The sequence below is a fragment of the Martes martes genome (genome assembly GCF_963455335.1).
Source record: "Martes martes genome assembly, chromosome: 16".
NCBI lineage: Eukaryota > Metazoa > Chordata > Mammalia > Carnivora > Mustelidae > Martes > Martes martes.
Genome location: NC_137904.1, coordinates 59904083 through 59921049, shown reverse-complemented (window position 1 = coordinate 59921049; position 16967 = coordinate 59904083). Strand labels below are relative to the sequence as shown.

Sequence of the window (16967 nt, the reverse complement as noted above, 5' to 3'; positions counted from 1 at the left end):
ACTCCAGAGAATACGATAAAACCAACAGATGACACCATCAAAACCAAAAAAAAACCCAAAAGGGATTCTTAGGCTAAAACCTGAGGTAGAATTTGCTTCCTGGCTGAAGTGTAGAATTAAAGAATTCTGGCTGTGAAACGACTTGGGTGGGGAAGGGGTGGGTAGCGCTGGGTTTGGCCTTTTGGGTGGGAAAATGGTAAATTTTACATTTAATTTCTTAAGAGAATGGTTGAAATTTTCCCAGCCTCAATGCTGAAGGCCATAGTTGTCTGGCAAGAATGCGTGATAGAATGCACTTTCTGGAGTAAGGCTGAGGTCCTTTTCTTTTCTTTCCTGTAGACTACATTTGGTCAATTTTGTGGAACCTGTGGGCCTCAATTTCTCCATGTTTATTCCTACCTTGCTGAATCAGGGCACCACTGCTCAGCAGGAGAAATGGCTGCTTTCATCCAAAGGACTCCAGATAATTGGCACCTACGCCCAGACGGAATTGGGCCACGGTTAGTCCACATTTGAGGGTCAGTGGGTAACCCACCTCAGGACTTAAACTGATAAGTGACTCCTGATGTTTGGTTTTTCCTGCTGCTACACTTTTGGGATTTTGTCTTTCAGTTGTTAAGCCTTAAAATTCAGCTTCTCATTTTCTCATAGATCATTTCCCCATAAACTGGTCCCAGACTCTAGCCTGAAACATCCTTCGTTGTTGTTTCTAAGTCTTTTTACCCTTGCTGCGTATACCCCGTTTTAATGGCTGTTGAGCAGTTTGGAAAGATGAGATTGAAAATGCAGCAAAATTGCGTTGGCATCTAATTATAAAGAGAGACTTTGTTGGAAATTCTTGGGAGTGTTAATGCCTTAGCAATATCTGGAAGTTGCTTCTCTGCTTTAATGAAGCCAAAGATGTGGACTTTAAGGGGGACAGAGGGTTAGAGCATTTAAGTGTCTTACTCTTTATTGCCCACTAGCAGGCTTAGAAGGCAGGTTGGAAAAAAGTGCATGATTCTTTTCATTTGGTTACAACAGTCTTTTTTTATACTCTTTTTCTTTACATATTTCTGGACTTTGGATTGCCAGTCATTCTTGGTTAATAAATAAATTGTTCATAATAATGGGGCACCTGGGTGGCTCAGTCAGTTAAGCATCCAACTGAGGTCTTGATCTCAGAGTCATGAGTTCGAGCCCCACGTTGGACTCCATGCTGGACGTGGTGTCCACTTAAAAAAATAATTGTTTATAAACGGCCAGCTCCTTTCAAAAAGTTTGTGTTTGGTCTGAATGAGAAGAAGGTTCGTTTTCACAGACTAGGCCATTGGGAGGTTTGGGGGTTTCAGATTTGAGCTGCCTAGTGTCATTCCCTAATTTATCATAAGGCCACCGTTACGTTAATAAGGAGAAGAGGAGGAGATACAAATAGCATGAAGACTTCATTTTTGTGTTTGATTTGGTGCTTTTTGGTTTGGTGAAATGGTTTAAGGAAATGTTCTTTGTCATAATCCCCATGAGAACGGCAGATCCTGGTTGTGATGTTGTCTTACGGACACCCTGCCCGAACGCCCAGCACTTTGCCTTCGGGACGGCCGATACTGAAATAAGCAGCCTGAAGAAAGGTTTCCTAAGGGAAGGGATATAACACTCATCCAGGTTTTCATGTCTGGGGGATGGGGGGGAAGGACGGGGAGTGTGTGTGTGTGTGTGTGTGTGTGTGTGTTTGTGTGTGTTGTAATCTTGAAATAGCTTTGTGGTACAGAACGCTTCTTCTCTTTAAGTATGCGTCCTTGTGGAATTTCTTTGACTTATAGTCCTCGCTATTCATAGGGGGCATAAAGATCTAAATTTTTCTGAGGCTAAATGGGTTTGATATGTGTGTCTCTCTGGTCTAACCCTTCCGCTTCTATAAAGTACGTGGTAAATGCATATTTGCCCTAAATTTTGAAGGAGTGGAAGAAACGAGGACTTGAAGTTTCTGGTCTGAGGAGCCCAGAAATTGGTCTGAGGTCCTATGTTCTGGGTGAGTTGGCATGTTTTGTGAGTTTTCTTTCCCTTATTGCTTCTCTCTTTCGGGTAATTTCTTGTGCTTGAACCCACTTTGTCTTAAGCTCTTATATTTTCGAGAACAGAGTTGTGACGTCAGGTCTTGTTTCCCGCTGGAGCCTTGTCCGTTCACGCTGGGGTTTGTTGGGCTTCGCCCACCGCTGTCCTTTTTCCCGGGGGCACCAGTCAGTCTGTGGGTAAATTCGCGTCCTGCGACAGTGCAGCCTTGTGTAGAACAATCAGTCCTTTGACATCAGAGGGACGGGAAATAGAGCGACTGGTGCAGATGGAGAGTGGCCGGTTCAATCTGGAGACCAGAATGTTGACCGGCCAGCAGTGGTTACCTCAGGCGTCACGGAATTGGCTCTGCCTTCGAGGTGGGATTCTCTCAGCTCTAGGATGCTGCTGGGATGTGAGGAGACAGCCCTGCCCCGGCGCCTTCCAGGATCCTGAAGAGTCTTAAAATTCGGTCCCCTGCACGACATCTCCATCACCTGCTTTCTGTCTTCCCTCCTCTGAATACTCACCTGTCTGTAGAGGCCCACAGACCGCGACACACGCTTGGTCTGGGGGTCCGTGAGCCTTCCTTGCTCCGGGGCAGAGGTCCGGGCTCAGGGGCGCGCCCTCTCCTGGGGGTTCTGGTGCCGAAGGGACCGTCCGTGGAGCGTGGCCCAGCAGGAGCCCTCCTGACCCTGCATTTCTCCGGGTCCCAAAGCAGGTAGTACGCTTGGTCTTCGCAGGTACGTGGTCACTTCAAGTCCTTGGCCACCTTATGGCAATTCTCCTTCCTTTGTTTTCTGCTCTTGTCATCCAAGAAGGTAGAGCTTCTGCAATACCCAGTTCCCTTCCTTGCAGATGGTGCAGTACTCGGATAGGAACTAACGCGCTCTCTTCCTTTAGAACTTGAGAAATAGACAGTGAACGTGGTTGTGCCCATCACTAGTCTTTCTCCCCCGTATTTTCACTTCTCTGTCTCCTGTCCTCGTCCTTCCCACTGAGTCTCTTCCCCGTTGGAGCCCATGCGGCTCGCTCCCTAGGTCTGGGGGCTCTTCTAATTCCCCACAGTGATTGTTCGTAACAATATAAACTCTGCAAAAACCAGGGCCTTTGGGGTTATGCCTTCAGGATAACTTTCTCAGAAGTAAATTACTGCATTGAAAGGAGGGACTATTCAGTAGCTTTCGTTGCATAGTTTAAGACTTCTGGAAACACAGAACCGGTTTATAGTGTATTTAGCGGATTATTAGTATGCTCTGTCTCCAGAAGCCCCATCAATGTGGTTGCTTTAATGTTTTTTGCTACTTTAATACATATCTAAGAGTTAAAGTTTTCATTTTCCAATGCCAGCGAGCCTGGACGTGTTGGCTTACTGTCTGTATTTCCTGTGTATAAACTGGGTTTTTCTCCTTTGCATGTTGATTGGATAGAATCTGTACATTGATTCTTGCATGATTATGTTGGACGCTTCAAGTATTTTTTCTGTTGCCTTCTGTTTTGTTAGACGTTTTGGCCTTATGTATAGAATGCATCCTTCTCTGAATAGGTACACATTTTTTTTCTTCGTATCTTGGATAATTATTCTCTTATTCTAGTTTTTTTGTTTGATTTATGTTTAATGCTTTGACTTGTATATGGTATAGAATGATGAATGAATCCCATGCTGTTTTTATGTTTATCAGCTAGTAGTTTTTTTTCCCCGTTGTTCTTTCCAGCTCTTCTTAGAGTTTTATTAAGAGTTTCAGTTTATTTCTGGAACCTTAACATATATTTATTAGTCCCTTTGTTTTTCCCCTAATGTCATAAACATTGGTTCATTGTTGCTTTGTAAGATATTTAAAAATCTGATAGGATAAGCCTGCTGTTATATTTTAAGACCCTCATATTTGGTGTTCTTGTATACTTACTCTTCTAGGCGAATACCAGTTTTAATTTGTTAAATTCTAAATTATATTCTGCAGGAATTTCAAATCCGTGTTACATTAAATCCTTGTATTTCTTGGGAAGTATTATCTTTATTATAATAGAGGACTGACTTTTTGACCTAGGAATTAGCAATTTCTTTCCTGTTAGGTGTAACTTCTTTTATTCATCCTATTAGGTATTGATTTTTTTTCCTAGTTAAATCTTTAATATCCTGAGCTAAGTTATGTAACAGATTTTAAATATTTTGTTGTGTGGGACGCCTGGATGGCTCAGTTGGTTAAGCAGCTGCCTTCGGCTCAGGTCATGATCCCAGCGTCCTGGGATCGAGTCCCACATCGGGCTCCTTGCTCAGCAGGGAGCCTGCTTCTCCCTCTGCCTGCCACTCTGTCTGCTTGTGCTCACTCTCGCTCCTCTCTCTCTCTCTCTGACAAATAAATAAATAAGTAAATCTTTAAAAAAAAATTAAAAAATAAATAAAAAAAATTTTGTTGTGTTTGTAAATTGCTTTTCTCTTTACTGAGGTTTCTGCTTAAAGCGTCCTGATGGATAAGAATGCAGTGATTTTTTCTTTTCCTTAGAGTGTACAGCTTTTCTAAATTTATTTATTATTGGTGGTATTTTGTTGTTGTTGATTCCTAGGATTATAATCATGCTGCCCACAGAGATGCTATTTTAAGTCCTTCCTTTTTTTAATGTATTATTAACCTAATCATTTTGTCCTCAGCATTGGCTGCCAGCCCTAGGTCAAGTAGAGGGAGAGACTGGAAAGGCCTTTCAGTGTTACGGTTTTAAAAGGATTAACGGTAGCCCTTCATCAAAGTAAAATGTTGGAGCTTTGTGATTTTAAAATAAAGGATATCTTTATTTTATTTTATTTTATTTTTATCTTTATCATGCAGAACTAACTTTTTACAACAAATTCTTGATTTAAGTCAAAAAAACTATCCAGGTCACTTCCCCCTTGTAACATGTCTAAATTTCATCCACTTGTGCATAATCCTTACCCTGGTCACAAGAGATCTTTTTCTCCTAAAAACGTTCTTCAGTCTCAGAGCGGTTTCTGATTACAGTAGTTTCCCCTGCCCTACTCTGTTTTGCGGTAACGCTGGCATTGGTTTTTCCGTTATCCAGCACACTGATGGAGACCCCTGTGGGTCTGATGGGCTGCTTCAGAGTGGCCCGTCCCTCCCCAGGAATCGCTCTGGGTTCTAGCAATGCCAAGTAGGCTTTCAGCACTGAAAGTGGCAGGTCCCAGGCCGCAGGGGTCGGTCCTGGTTCCGCCGGTTTCCTCCTATCAGGTCCCAGGTGTGCGCTGATTTTTCTTCCTAGGCACCGCTCTTTTAAAACCCAGAGGCGAAGGCATTCCTCCTTGAGAGGGAAAGCACTCTCTCATCACGCGATTGTGTTTTTCTGGAGGGTTCCCACTGTTTTTAACTGTTTGTTTTGAAATGCTTATAAATCCATAGTAAGTTGCAGAAGTAGTACAGAGAGGTTCCGTGGGCCTCCCCTGCAGTTGCCATCGGCGCTAAGGTGTTACGGGGACTTGCCTTTGCCACTGGCAGAGAGCGCAGCTCTGTGGGCAGCTCTCCTGGGTTGTCTCTGGTGTCCTCCTCATCGCGCTCGGTCCTGGCTGCACTTGTACGAGAATTTCCACAGCCAGAAGATGTGATCAGGTGGTGGGATTCTTGTCCTCCTTCTGCCATTATCTTCCTGATCTGAAAGCACTTCCCTCACCTCAGCCTAATTTTTTTATAAAGTGGGTCACACAGCCTTTGATTTTTCTGTGATTGGGTAACAAAGTAACCATTGCAATCAGAAGACAGAGCTGATCAGCCCTCCCGTGAGCGGCCGGTGCACCACCCGTGTTTTCCTCCTTCCTTTCCAGACAAACTGAGAGGGTTTTTTGGTTTGGGGTTTTTAAAAAAGATTTTATTTATTTATTTGACAGAGATCACAAGCAGGCAGACAGAGAGGAGGAAGCAGGCTTCCCGCTGAGCAGAGAGCCCCATGTGGGTCTCGATCCCAGGACCCTGGGATCATGACCTGAGCCAAAGGCAGAGGCTTTAACCCACTGAGCCACCCAGGCGCCCCAAACTGAGAGGTTTTAAAACTGAAAGGTCGCATAGGCTAATTTCTAAGATAATTAAAGAGAATAATAAGGAACAGTATAGAGTCCGGTTAAGCTAGATCTGGAAGTTCAGTGGGATTCCAGTAATGTGACAAGATAACGAAGACATTTCAATTTATTTCCTACTAGAAAGTAATTCACACAGAAGTCTAAGGCATCTGCAAATTTTAAGTGGAAAAGAATGACTTTAGAAAGTGGATTCAGGGGACGCCTGGGTGGCTCAGTGGGTTAAAGCCTCTGCCTTCGGCTCAGGTCATGATCCCAGGGTCCTGGGATCGAGCCCCGCATCAGGCTCTCTGCTCAGCAGGGAGTCTGCTTCCCCCTCTCTCTCTGCCTGCCTCTCTGCCTATTTGTGATCTCTGTCAAATAAATAAATAAAATCTTTTTAAAAAAAAAAAAAGTGGATTCAGGGGTGCCTGTCTGGCTCAGTCGTAAATAAATAAATAAATGGATTCAGAATTACTGAAACTAAGGTGTTGATTATCAGTAGTGAGAATTCCCATATAATTGGCTTGTTATGCATGAATCTGTTATTTGTAATTATTATCATGGTCTTTTCCTGGAAATTGCATGTCTTTTTTTATTTCTGATATTAATCACTGGGTGAGGAGCACTGCCAATTTTTGCATTAAATTGTTTCAACAGGGCATGGCTGGATATTTGTGATGAACCTGAATGAAACAACCAGATTAAAAAAAAAAACAGATTTATGTAAGGAATGTGGCTTTGCTGGTTGTTTTATGGACACACACGAAGGATTCCAGCCTGGAAGCAATTGAAATTGCTTCTAGAAAAGCCTTTCGTCTGGGGGAGCATTTGTCCGTTTGAGAGAACAGTTCCCCCGTCTCACCTCATCGGAGTAAATCATGGTACAACTTAAATTCCCCATCCCATACAACCGCTTCAGATTTTTTATTGCCTTTGCTTTAATTGCAAGGCTGGACTCCTCTTCCTGCCTCGCGCGTTTTTGTGGCACAGGCTTCGGATTCGGCAGCCAGTGCTCGCCAAGACCGATTGTGTCAGAGCCGAGCAGCAGAACAACAAACTTCTCGCCAGCTTAAGAAAAATGAAATTTGCCAAGAGTTGATGAAAGTCATACAGAAAGGGGCAGTGCTCCCACCCATGATGATGTCCACCCAACTAATTCATACTTACAGAAGGTTTTTTTTCTCCTTCCCCTGACTCTGTTCACATTGCTGTTTCTCTCACACCTGATGACTCTTCTCTCAAATGCCCGTCCTTGGTGTTGCTTCGAAGTTTTGTGCACCGAGGGCGGCCTGAGCCTCTGGATCTCCACTTGGGCATGTTCTTGCCCACTTTACTCCACCAGGCGACCGCGGAGCAGCAGGAGCGCTTCTTCATTCCCGCCTGGAACTTGGAGATCATTGGCACTTATGCCCAGACAGAGATGGGCCATGGTACGGTGCGTTCAGTCTACCTTCAGGGTCGGGCGGGGCTCTGCAGGCTCAGGTATGTATGTGGACGGCCCAGCGGCGGTAGCAAGGGCGCAGCCACGTGCCCTGATCGTCCTGCAGAGGCCAGGGTTTCCGCACACGCGAGTCTTGGCATAGGCATGGCTTTGGTCAGTGGAAAGTAAAGGTTATGTTATCACAGAACTATGCTGGTTATTCTTTCTCATGGTTCCCCTCTGGGGGTCAAGAATTACGAGTCAGGATTTATTTACTGAGTGGTTTTCCAAGTTCCCTGGAGTTGTGTAGAATCAGGTGCATGTAGCATCCGAACCCGTCTTTCTCCATCACTGTCTGATTACCTTTCCTACGGACACCTTAATGAGCATGCCCAGATTCCAGAAGCAGCACAGGTCAGTAGTGCAGGTGCTCTCTGACTTGCTTGAGGGAAATGAGTGGCTTATATTACCATAATGTGAACATTTTATACCTTGATCTTTTTTGTGCCTTGATTCAGTAAATTCAATCATGTTCTGAAGGCAGCTTGGCCAAAGATTATGGGAAAAAAAAAAAAGATAAGCCGTACTTCCAGGCAGTTGGTTTTGGAGGAGTGGCTGTCCCTATTAATCTGGTCTGAATTGGTGTCTCTGTTTGCTGTTGATTTCCTTCCATCTTCTCTTTTCCGACTTTGAGGTCTCACAACAACCGATCTAATGTATATTTGCCACGTGCTCATTTCTCTGCAACTTTATCTTAATTGTATAGCTAATTTGGCTCTTGCCGCAAAGTTATAATTTACAGGATTCTCACAAGACACAGTCCATTGTGCATTTGCAAACATTTTGTCATTATCTGTTCTATTATTCTGTTACTTCTTTTCCTATAAAAACTTCTTTGCTGAAAGTGTCTGGTTCCTTGGCTCTCACATGTAGAAGGTTGTGGATCACACATGAAGTGATCATTTCTGTTCCTCAACTTGGAAGTTTCTAAATGTTCCAAAGTTTAAGTTTTTAATGAGGTCTGGAGTTACCTAAGCAGTTTGGGAAAAGGTTCTCAGCATTTGCTTCAGGATAGTAGTATTAGAGGAAGTATCACTTAGAACATTTTTCTGTAACTGTTTTCAAAGAATTTTGGCGCATTTGTATTAGGCTTTAAAACACGAATCTTTGTCCATCTCCAGTCAACATGAGACTGGGAACTCTTCCTACTCACAGTAATGAACCAGCCAGGGTCAAAGTTAAGGCCTGGCATTGGAAATCACAGAGCGCATTCAGACCATATTATCAGACTTTTAGAAATCAAAAAAGAAAAAAAAAAGTCACTGTTCCAGGTCTTTCTTCCCCATGGCCGTTATATCTTTTTAAAGTTCTTATTTTCCATTCTAGCAATCACTCTAAAATAAGTCTTTAATTTCTAAGAACTTAGGCTGGAGTCTCTTTCTGTCATCGGTTATCTTAGTCTTTGTGAATAGAGAAGCCCAGAGTGTTGAGCTGGTGTGTAGACAGCGTACATGAGTTGAAATTGGCATGCTTAAACTTAGAAATGTTATTTTTAGAAAGGCAGTTAACTTCCCTGTTATGTTCCTATCCTATGACCTTGTGAAAATAAGATTCTAAACTGCCTTTACATTTTCTTTTGATCTAAATAGAGGTGCATTAGCTGAAGTACACAGACAGAACATGCTTGATGTTTGTTTTCCCTTGATAGGAACTGCCGGGTTTGAGTATAGAGATTATGGGGCACTGGCTCCATGGGTAAAGCACGTGACCCTTGATCACAGGGTCATGAGTTCAAGCCCCAACTGAGTTTACTTAAAAAAAAAAAAAAAGTATAGAGAAGTATGTATCTTGGTTATTAACCATTTGTAGCTCATCTACAAATGTCCTCTTGTTGTTAGATTCTCCTGTTCTCTGAGATACTAGAGCTGAAAGGACGGGGCAGGAGATTTTACCCTGTGCTTGTTTGTTCCCATATTTTAGCCAAGGTGAATGTAACTTATTTCCTTAGGAACTCATCTCCGAGGCTTGGAAACCACAGCCACTTACGACCCCGAAACTCAGGAGTTCATCCTCAACAGCCCTACTGTGACCTCCATCAAGTGGTGGCCTGGTGGACGTATGTGAATTTCTTAGCATTTATTGGGTGTTTTGAAGAGTTACTACAAGATTTATACAATAATTATAATAATTATAATTATATAATTAACAATTAATTTTAAATACAAGGGTTTAGCTTATATGAGAATGTCGTTTTGGAATACGGGAAACACTGAAGTCTCAGACTCTTCACAGCAGTCGACAGTCTCTTGTGGTGCCTGTTGTAGACCTTCCTCCGTTTACAGGCACAGAAAGGACGGCTGTCTTACTCTCTTTTAAGTTTTCCTCTGAGCATTCCCATCATTAGCAGTTTCCTTAGTCACCATTTAAACTAGCTTCGTATTCCTTGTGTGGTTGTAAGTAATTTAAATGTAAATAGCCACTTGTGGCTAGTGGCCACTGTTTTGGAAAGCACCTCATTAAGGGAGGAAAAGGAAATAAATTAATGTTCTTATGGTTATCCTAAAAAAAAATTTCATGTAAATGAATGAGAGATAAGTAGAAAAGAAAGTAAAGTTTTTTTTTTTAAATGAAGGATTGCTAGCGAATCAACAAGCTGTATGCCTTAAACTTACAAATACTATAGGTCCATAATGTCTCAGTAAAGTGAGTATAAAAGGTTTTGTATATATAGAATGAAGGATTGCTTTGCCAAAATTCGATACATTTTAACGGCTATCAGCTTAAGTGAATTTCTTTCTGAAAACTGGGTGTGGTACTGTCAGAAACTTCTTGGGTCCACTTTATCGATGGAGGCTGGTTTTTACATACGGTTTTCCCCCATCTTTTATTTCTGTCCTTTGAAAGGTGTAAGAAAGTTTGCTCACTTTTGTCTCCTGTTCTTTCTGATGTTACAGTTGGAAAGACTTCGAATCATGCAATAGTTCTTGCCCAACTCATCACTAAGGGGAAGTGCTATGGGTTACACGCCTTCATCGTACCTATTCGTGAAATTGGGACGCATAAGCCTTTGCCAGGTTAGAATCGTTGAGTTGCGAAACTAAACTAATGACGTTCTTCTGCAAAAAGTGTAATACGACGAGAGAGGCCGGGCAAGCCTGGAATTGCGGAGCATGAACACCTTGTGATTGCCTTTCATCTGTGGTAGGTATTACCGTGGGAGACATCGGCCCCAAATTTGGCTATGATGAGATGGACAACGGCTACCTGAAAATGGACAATTACCGAATTCCCAGAGAAAACATGCTGATGAAGTACGCCCAGGTATGTTGGCGGAGCAGAGGTGTCTGACGTGGGGGTTTCGGTGGCTGTCGGTCACCACGGGGTTGCGAGGGTCTGTTCTTTTAGAAAGTAATAACATGTTTTTACTTCTGATGCTGCTTTTCTTAATGACAGTGAAATCAAAAGCAGTTGGCAGGTATGAAGAACATACTCTGGTTTGCTAAACCCGTGGGTCTCAAACTTTAGCATGCGTTAGAACCACCTGGAGGGCTGTGTCCAGTAGGTCAGGGTAGGGATGAGATTTTGTGTTTCTGACAAGTTCCCAGGAGATGCTGCCCTTCTGGGGACCGCCCTTTGAGAATCTTGAGCACAGACTGCCACTCGAGTTTAACGGAAGGAAGCATCAGTCCCATGTTCTTTGTCCAGGTGAAGCCTGATGGCACGTACGTGAACCCTGTGAGTAACAAGCTGACCTACGGGACCATGGTGTTTGTGAGGTCGTTCCTCGTAGGAGAAGCCGCTCGGTCCCTGTCCAAGGCCTGCACCATTGCTATCCGGTATAGCGCTGTGAGGCACCAGTCTGAAATCAAGCCAGGGTAAGGGAGGCATCTGAGATGGGCTCAGTGCTGAAGACCGCCCCCCCCCATTCCAATATCAAAATCCCCAAATGTGATCTCAAGACTGTGCGTTGGCCATGCAAAATCAGCCAAGGGGGCAGTGTGCTGGGTCTGCTCCTTAGAAACCAGACTGCCTTTTCTTAAGTAGAAAGATGAGGGTAGCCACCTTATTATTTTTAACCTAAGAAAATCAGTAATATTACTTGAACTCTATAAATGAAATGTTTAGAGGCGCCTGGGTGGCTCAGTTGGCTAAGTGTCAGCCTTCAGCTCAGGTCAAGATCCCAGACTGTGGGATCGAGCCGCATGTTGGGCTCTCTGCTCAACATGGAGCCTGCTTCTCCCTTTTCCCCCGCTTGTGTGCGCGCGCGCACGCTCGCTCGCTCTCTCTCAAATAAGTAATAAAATCTTTAAACAAAAAAAATGAAATGTTTAGAACACTAAAGGCAGTTTGAAAATCCCAAATGGTGGGAGTGGCATGAATGGGACTCCCGATTGTGTTCATAGCCATAGTGTAGTCTTACTGCCTTTCACTTGAGCGTGACTCCCTGATGACCTTTTAAACTCCTATTGAAGGAATAACGAAATTGGTAAGAGCTGACCTTCTTAGATGTCAGATAGTTAACTCTGTGCATTGGGTCTTTTCCAGAATTATGGTTAAAATAGTTTATTCAGCCATCTAGTGTGTTAGACTTCTTTATCATTGCTTTCCTTCTGGGAAGTTAACTTTGATTTTTGCATGTTGCTGTGCGATAGTTTCCTTCGTCATACTGCAAAGACGAGGATGGATATGAACTTAACAGCCGGAAAATTCTATCTGCCTAGGCAGTTCGACAAGGTAGTTGAGAACATGGTTTTCTGTAGCCAGATAACCTAGATTTCAATTGAGAGAGGATCCGCCGCATACTGGCTGTGTGACCTCAGACAGGTTCTTAACCTCTTGTTTTCCCCTCGGTGCAATGGGGAGGATGTTATTCAGTATGTCAAAGTGTGTAGACCCGAATCTGGTGCATATTAAGTTCTGTGTCAATGTTTACTTGTGTTTCTTCTGTGTCCTTTAGTGAACCAGAACCACAGATTTTGGATTTTCAGACCCAGCAGTATAAACTCTTCCCACTCCTGGCCACTGCCTATGCCTTCCAGTTTGTGGGCGCATACGTGAAGGAGACCTACCATCGGATTAATGAGGGTATTGGCCAAGGGGATCTGAGTGAACTGCCCGAGGTACGTGTTTTCTCATTCACTCGTGGGCTCCCTTCTGCTTGGTGTTCGCTGATTGGATAACGTCCAGGGAAAACTCCACGGAGGGCTTCCTTGAGAAGAATCCACATGTTCTCAAAAGATGCAGCCATTTTTTTCATTGAAAGTGAATCAGATAGGAAGATATGTGGGTTTTGTTTTTAAGTTTCAGAAGCACTATACCATGGTGGTCGTTCCTTAATCAAAGGAACATAAGTGGTGACTTTTTTGCCAAGTGGAACATTGTGGAAGGGAGTGTGGGAAACAGTACAAATTCAGGCCACTGAGACAGCCGTGCTCCAGCCTGCACGCGTGCCAGGGGATGTGGCGCGTGGCCGGCGCTGCCCGGTGAGGAAGGGAGGGCTTCCTGGGGCGGCTCAGACCGGGGGCGCCCCCCGCTCCCTGACAGCCTCGCTTTCCCCTCAGCTCCACGCCCTCGTTGCCGGCCTGAAGGCTTTCACCTCCTGGACAACGAATGCTGCTATCGAAGCCTGTCGGATGGCGTGCGGCGGGCACGGCTACTCTCACTGCAGCGGCCTGCCAAATATCTACGTCACTTTTACCCCCACCTGCACCTTTGAGGGCGAGAACACCGTCATGATGCTGCAGACGGCGAGGTGAGAGCCCGCTCTGTGCTTTAGCTGTCGTTACGGGCGTTAGAGGGGCACCCGCGCGGCTCCGTCCGTTAAGTGTCCGACTCTTGGTTTCGGCCCAGGTCGTGGTCTCAGGGTCCCGGGATCGAGCCTGGTGCCAGGCTCCGCACCCAGTGTGGAGTCTGCTTGGGATTCTCTCTCCCTCTCCCTCTGCCTGATGCCCCCGCCTGTGCACGTGTGCGCGCGCGCTCTCTCTCTCTCTCTCTCTCTCTCTGTCTCTCAAATAACTAAGAATGTTTGAGTCCTCTTCGTCAGTTTCTGTTCCCATGTTTGCGCTTCACGTTACATTTGTTCCTGAGAAAGGTAGTTTTGCCTCCATCTCACCCGCCGGTGTTATCCTGTGGGCGGCCGAGCAAGTACGAAACACCTGTCTCGTTGCTTAAAGCCGTTGCAAGAGTGTCTCTCTGCCGAGAAGCGTAGGTGCTGAGAGCATGTGCCCTGGTGGTTTCTAGGTTCCTGATGAAAAGTTACGACCAGGTGCACTCAGGGAAGCTGGTGGGCGGCATGGTGTCCTACCTGAATGACCTGCCCGCTCAGCGCATCCAGCCGCGGCAGGTGGCGGTGTGGCCGACTGTGGTGGACATCGACAGCCCTGACAGCCTGACGGAAGCGTACAAGCTTCGTGCGGCCAGGTCAGCCCCCTTCCCTGCCCCGGGAGGTGGGGTCGGCCGCCGGGGGGGCCTCTGGGGGCTGGGGCCTGACGGAAGAGCGGGAAGCCCGAGTCCTGCCCAGCGTTTCCTGCAAGCTCCAGCTTTCTCTCATTTCTTAACAGATTGGTAGAAATTGCTGCAAAAAACCTTCAAAATGAAGTGATTCAGAGAGAAAGCAAGGAGGTAGCGTGGAACCTAACCTCCGTGGACCTTGTTCGAGCCAGTGAGGTCAGTGGTAGCTCTCCCGCTCCCTGTCTCTCCTCTTCCCTCTCTCCCTCTCCAGCCTTCCCAACACCCCCTCCCCTCCAGCCTGTTTTCCTAGTGCAGAAACCCTTGCTGCTGTGCGCCACATCTTTTCCAAAGGCTCTCTGGCGTTTTCTTTTTATCTAGGCACATTGCCACTATGTGGCGGTTAAGCTCTTCTCAGAAAAACTCCTCAAAATTCAAGATAAATCTGTCCATGCTGTCTTAAGGAATTTATGTCTCTTGTATTGTCTCTATGGAATCAGTCAGAAGGCAGGGGATTTTCTTCAGGTGAGTATTTTCTGGATTTAAGTCTTTTTTTTTTTTTTTTTTTTTGGTAGAAAAGTCACTGTGGTCTACTGTATAGTTGTGTGTGTGCACATGTCTATGAATGTCTGTCTGTATATGTGTATCTTTGTTTGTTTGCTTCTTTTTTCTTTTCTAGGGAAGCATCATGACAGAGTCTCAAATGACCCAAGTAAATCAGCGCATAAAGGAGTTGCTGACTGCAGTTCGCCCAGACGCTGTTGCTCTGGTGGACGCGTTTGACTTTCAGGATGTGACGCTCGGCTCTGTGCTTGGCCGTTACGATGGGAACGTGTATGAAAATTTGTTTGAGTGGGCCAAGAAATCCCCACTGAACAAATCAGAGGTACAAAAAACAGTGTCTTTTCACCTTTTGAAATTCTCCATTTAAATATCATGGCAGGAAAGACCTCAGAGGTGGGTCCTCTGTGGAACTTCTGGAAGCTCCTGTGGCCTCTTTGGACAGTCCTTTTTTTGAGGAACAGATTCAGAAGGGAACTGGGTTGTTCCTACAGGTCACAGGTCTTTCGTCTCCTTGACTGTTTAATAACTATTGGACAGGGGCTCCCCGGTGGCTCAGTCGTTGGGCGTCTGCTTTCGGCTCAGGTCATGGTCCCAGGGTCCTGGGATCAAATCCTGCATCGGGCCTTCTGCTCGGCGGGAAGCCTGCTTCTCCCTCTCCCATTCCCCCTGCTTGTGTTCCCTCTCTTGCTGTCTGTCTCTACCAAATAAATAAAATCTTTAAAAAAAATTATTGGACACGTTCAAACATATACAAAAATAGGATACTGTCATACAACCCCCATGTACCCTTTGTCATACCTGAGTGACTAGTCTCCTGGCCATTGTGCTTCACTTGAACACTTCCCTCCCTGTATCTCCCCTGGGGATTGTGGTGAGACAAATGCAAGACAGCAGATAGCTTTTTATCCGTGGCTATCGCAGTACGTGTCTCTCAACCTTCCCGGGTGAGACTGTGCTGGGTTACGCTGCAGCCGCTCCTCACTGCTGCTGTTCTCGCCCTTCCCTGCAGGTCCATGAGTCTTACTACAAGCACCTGAAGCCACTGCAGTCCAAGCTCTGAAGGGTCGTGGGGACAAGTTCCGCTCCCTCCGGGAAGCAGCTGGACTCAACACCCCTCAACACTTGCCATGCAAATCTGCTTGGAACCTTTCCCAAACTTGGAGAGCTGTAGAGCAAATGATAAATTGAGCCCTTTCCTCTTTTGATAAATGAAGAAGAAAAATGAACAGATTTCAGAGATTAAATGAAAAAAAAAAACCAGATGTGTTTGAAGTGCACTTAACACGGCAAGAGGCCTGTCAAGCCCCAGAAAGAGCTTTAAGAGAAACAGCGTGACTTAAATCCGTAGTGCTGCTGACCCCAGTAGGCCATGCATGACCTTGGATAATTCGTAGAATTTAACTACTGAGTAGTTAATTATTTTCACCTCTTGATCACTAATCACTGGGTATATAAGTGTTTTTCAGCAAAGGTATTTTATATGGGGGCTAAAGCCCTTCCCACCTTTTCTGCTAAACGTCCTACCACGCCTGCCGTGGGCCCTGGCCCAGCAGCGGGACTGAAGAGAAGGGATTCGGGGAAAGACGCGCATCAGGAAACCTGAGTGCGAGTGAAATGTGGGCCCGGCGCACTGACACGACACCAGCTGTTCGCCCCTCTTTGCCGACCCGTTGCTCCCACCTCTGTTCACGGTAGCATCTTCCCGGCACGCGGAGCTCTTTAGCACAGGCCTCGCCTAGGGTCACTGTCCCATGTCATTAGAAATCAGTCTTCCATTTGAGGGATCCCTAAGGCATCAGTGCGGTGGCGCAGCAGCTCGCTTTGTCCCAGACTTCTCAGGAAAGGGCAGGAAGCAAAATTATCTCTGCAGTTTTGACCCTTGGCCACTGATGGCATCTCCAGCAGTGGCGATTCATCTCCGTCCCCTTCCCTGTCCTGAACGAGATGCTAAGAAAGGAAAAGGAGTCACAGCCTCTTTGTGGTAGAAGGAGTAAAGGGAGAGCTCTCTTAGTTGTGGTTACTGTGACTGTGGTGTCCCTCCCTACCACTGGATATTTTGGAACAATCTAGATTTTCTATATTCTGCCATTTTTTCATAAAACCATTTGAATGCTTGGAGGTCACAGTGTCCGGCAGTGCAAAGGTAGACGCTCAGGCCACCTCCTCTGCCCAGGAATACCACAGAAAACTCCTGTGACAAACCATGTCGTCTGGTTTGGGGATATAAATCATCGAATCAATATAATCATCAAAACTATGGCTAATGGATAAATGCAGATTTCACAGAATGTCTTTCTTACTATACATGGGCTTTGTTTTCAGTCTGTTTCTAGGAGTTTGATCTGAATTGTGACATTGTTCTTTGAGCTGAAATCTAATTTACACAGTCATTCTACATTTAAAGGTTATACACGTACTTCCTAATGAAGCTTTTTCTTAAAATCGAAGTAAAACAGCATCACTTGT

The 16967-nt window shown here is 45.2% G+C and overlaps 1 protein-coding gene across 4 annotated transcripts in view; it reads left to right on the top strand.

The window, feature by feature from the left end:
- ACOX1 (acyl-CoA oxidase 1) overlaps positions 1–16967 on the top strand; it is a 22236-nt gene extending 5269 nt beyond the window's left edge. Inside the window, exons 3-15 of one of the 4 annotated variants that reach the window (XM_080825392.1) lie at positions 340–500; positions 7340–7500; positions 9499–9606; positions 10445–10564; positions 10696–10811; positions 11196–11365; positions 12448–12610; positions 13052–13242; positions 13731–13910; positions 14051–14156; positions 14319–14462; positions 14617–14823; positions 15511–16967. In XM_080825392.1, the coding sequence (XP_080681518.1) occupies positions 436–500; positions 7340–7500; positions 9499–9606; positions 10445–10564; positions 10696–10811; positions 11196–11365; positions 12448–12610; positions 13052–13242; positions 13731–13910; positions 14051–14156; positions 14319–14462; positions 14617–14823; positions 15511–15561 (1782 nt within the window). In that variant the 5' untranslated portion in view covers positions 340–435 and the 3' untranslated portion in view covers positions 15562–16967. Of the gene's footprint in view, positions 1–339; positions 501–1687; positions 2009–7339; positions 7501–9498; positions 9607–10444; positions 10565–10695; positions 10812–11195; positions 11366–12447; positions 12611–13051; positions 13243–13730; positions 13911–14050; positions 14157–14318; positions 14463–14616; positions 14824–15510 lie in introns of those variants that run through there. The other 3 variants (XM_080825393.1, XM_080825391.1, XM_080825390.1) reach the window with 3 other exon arrangements.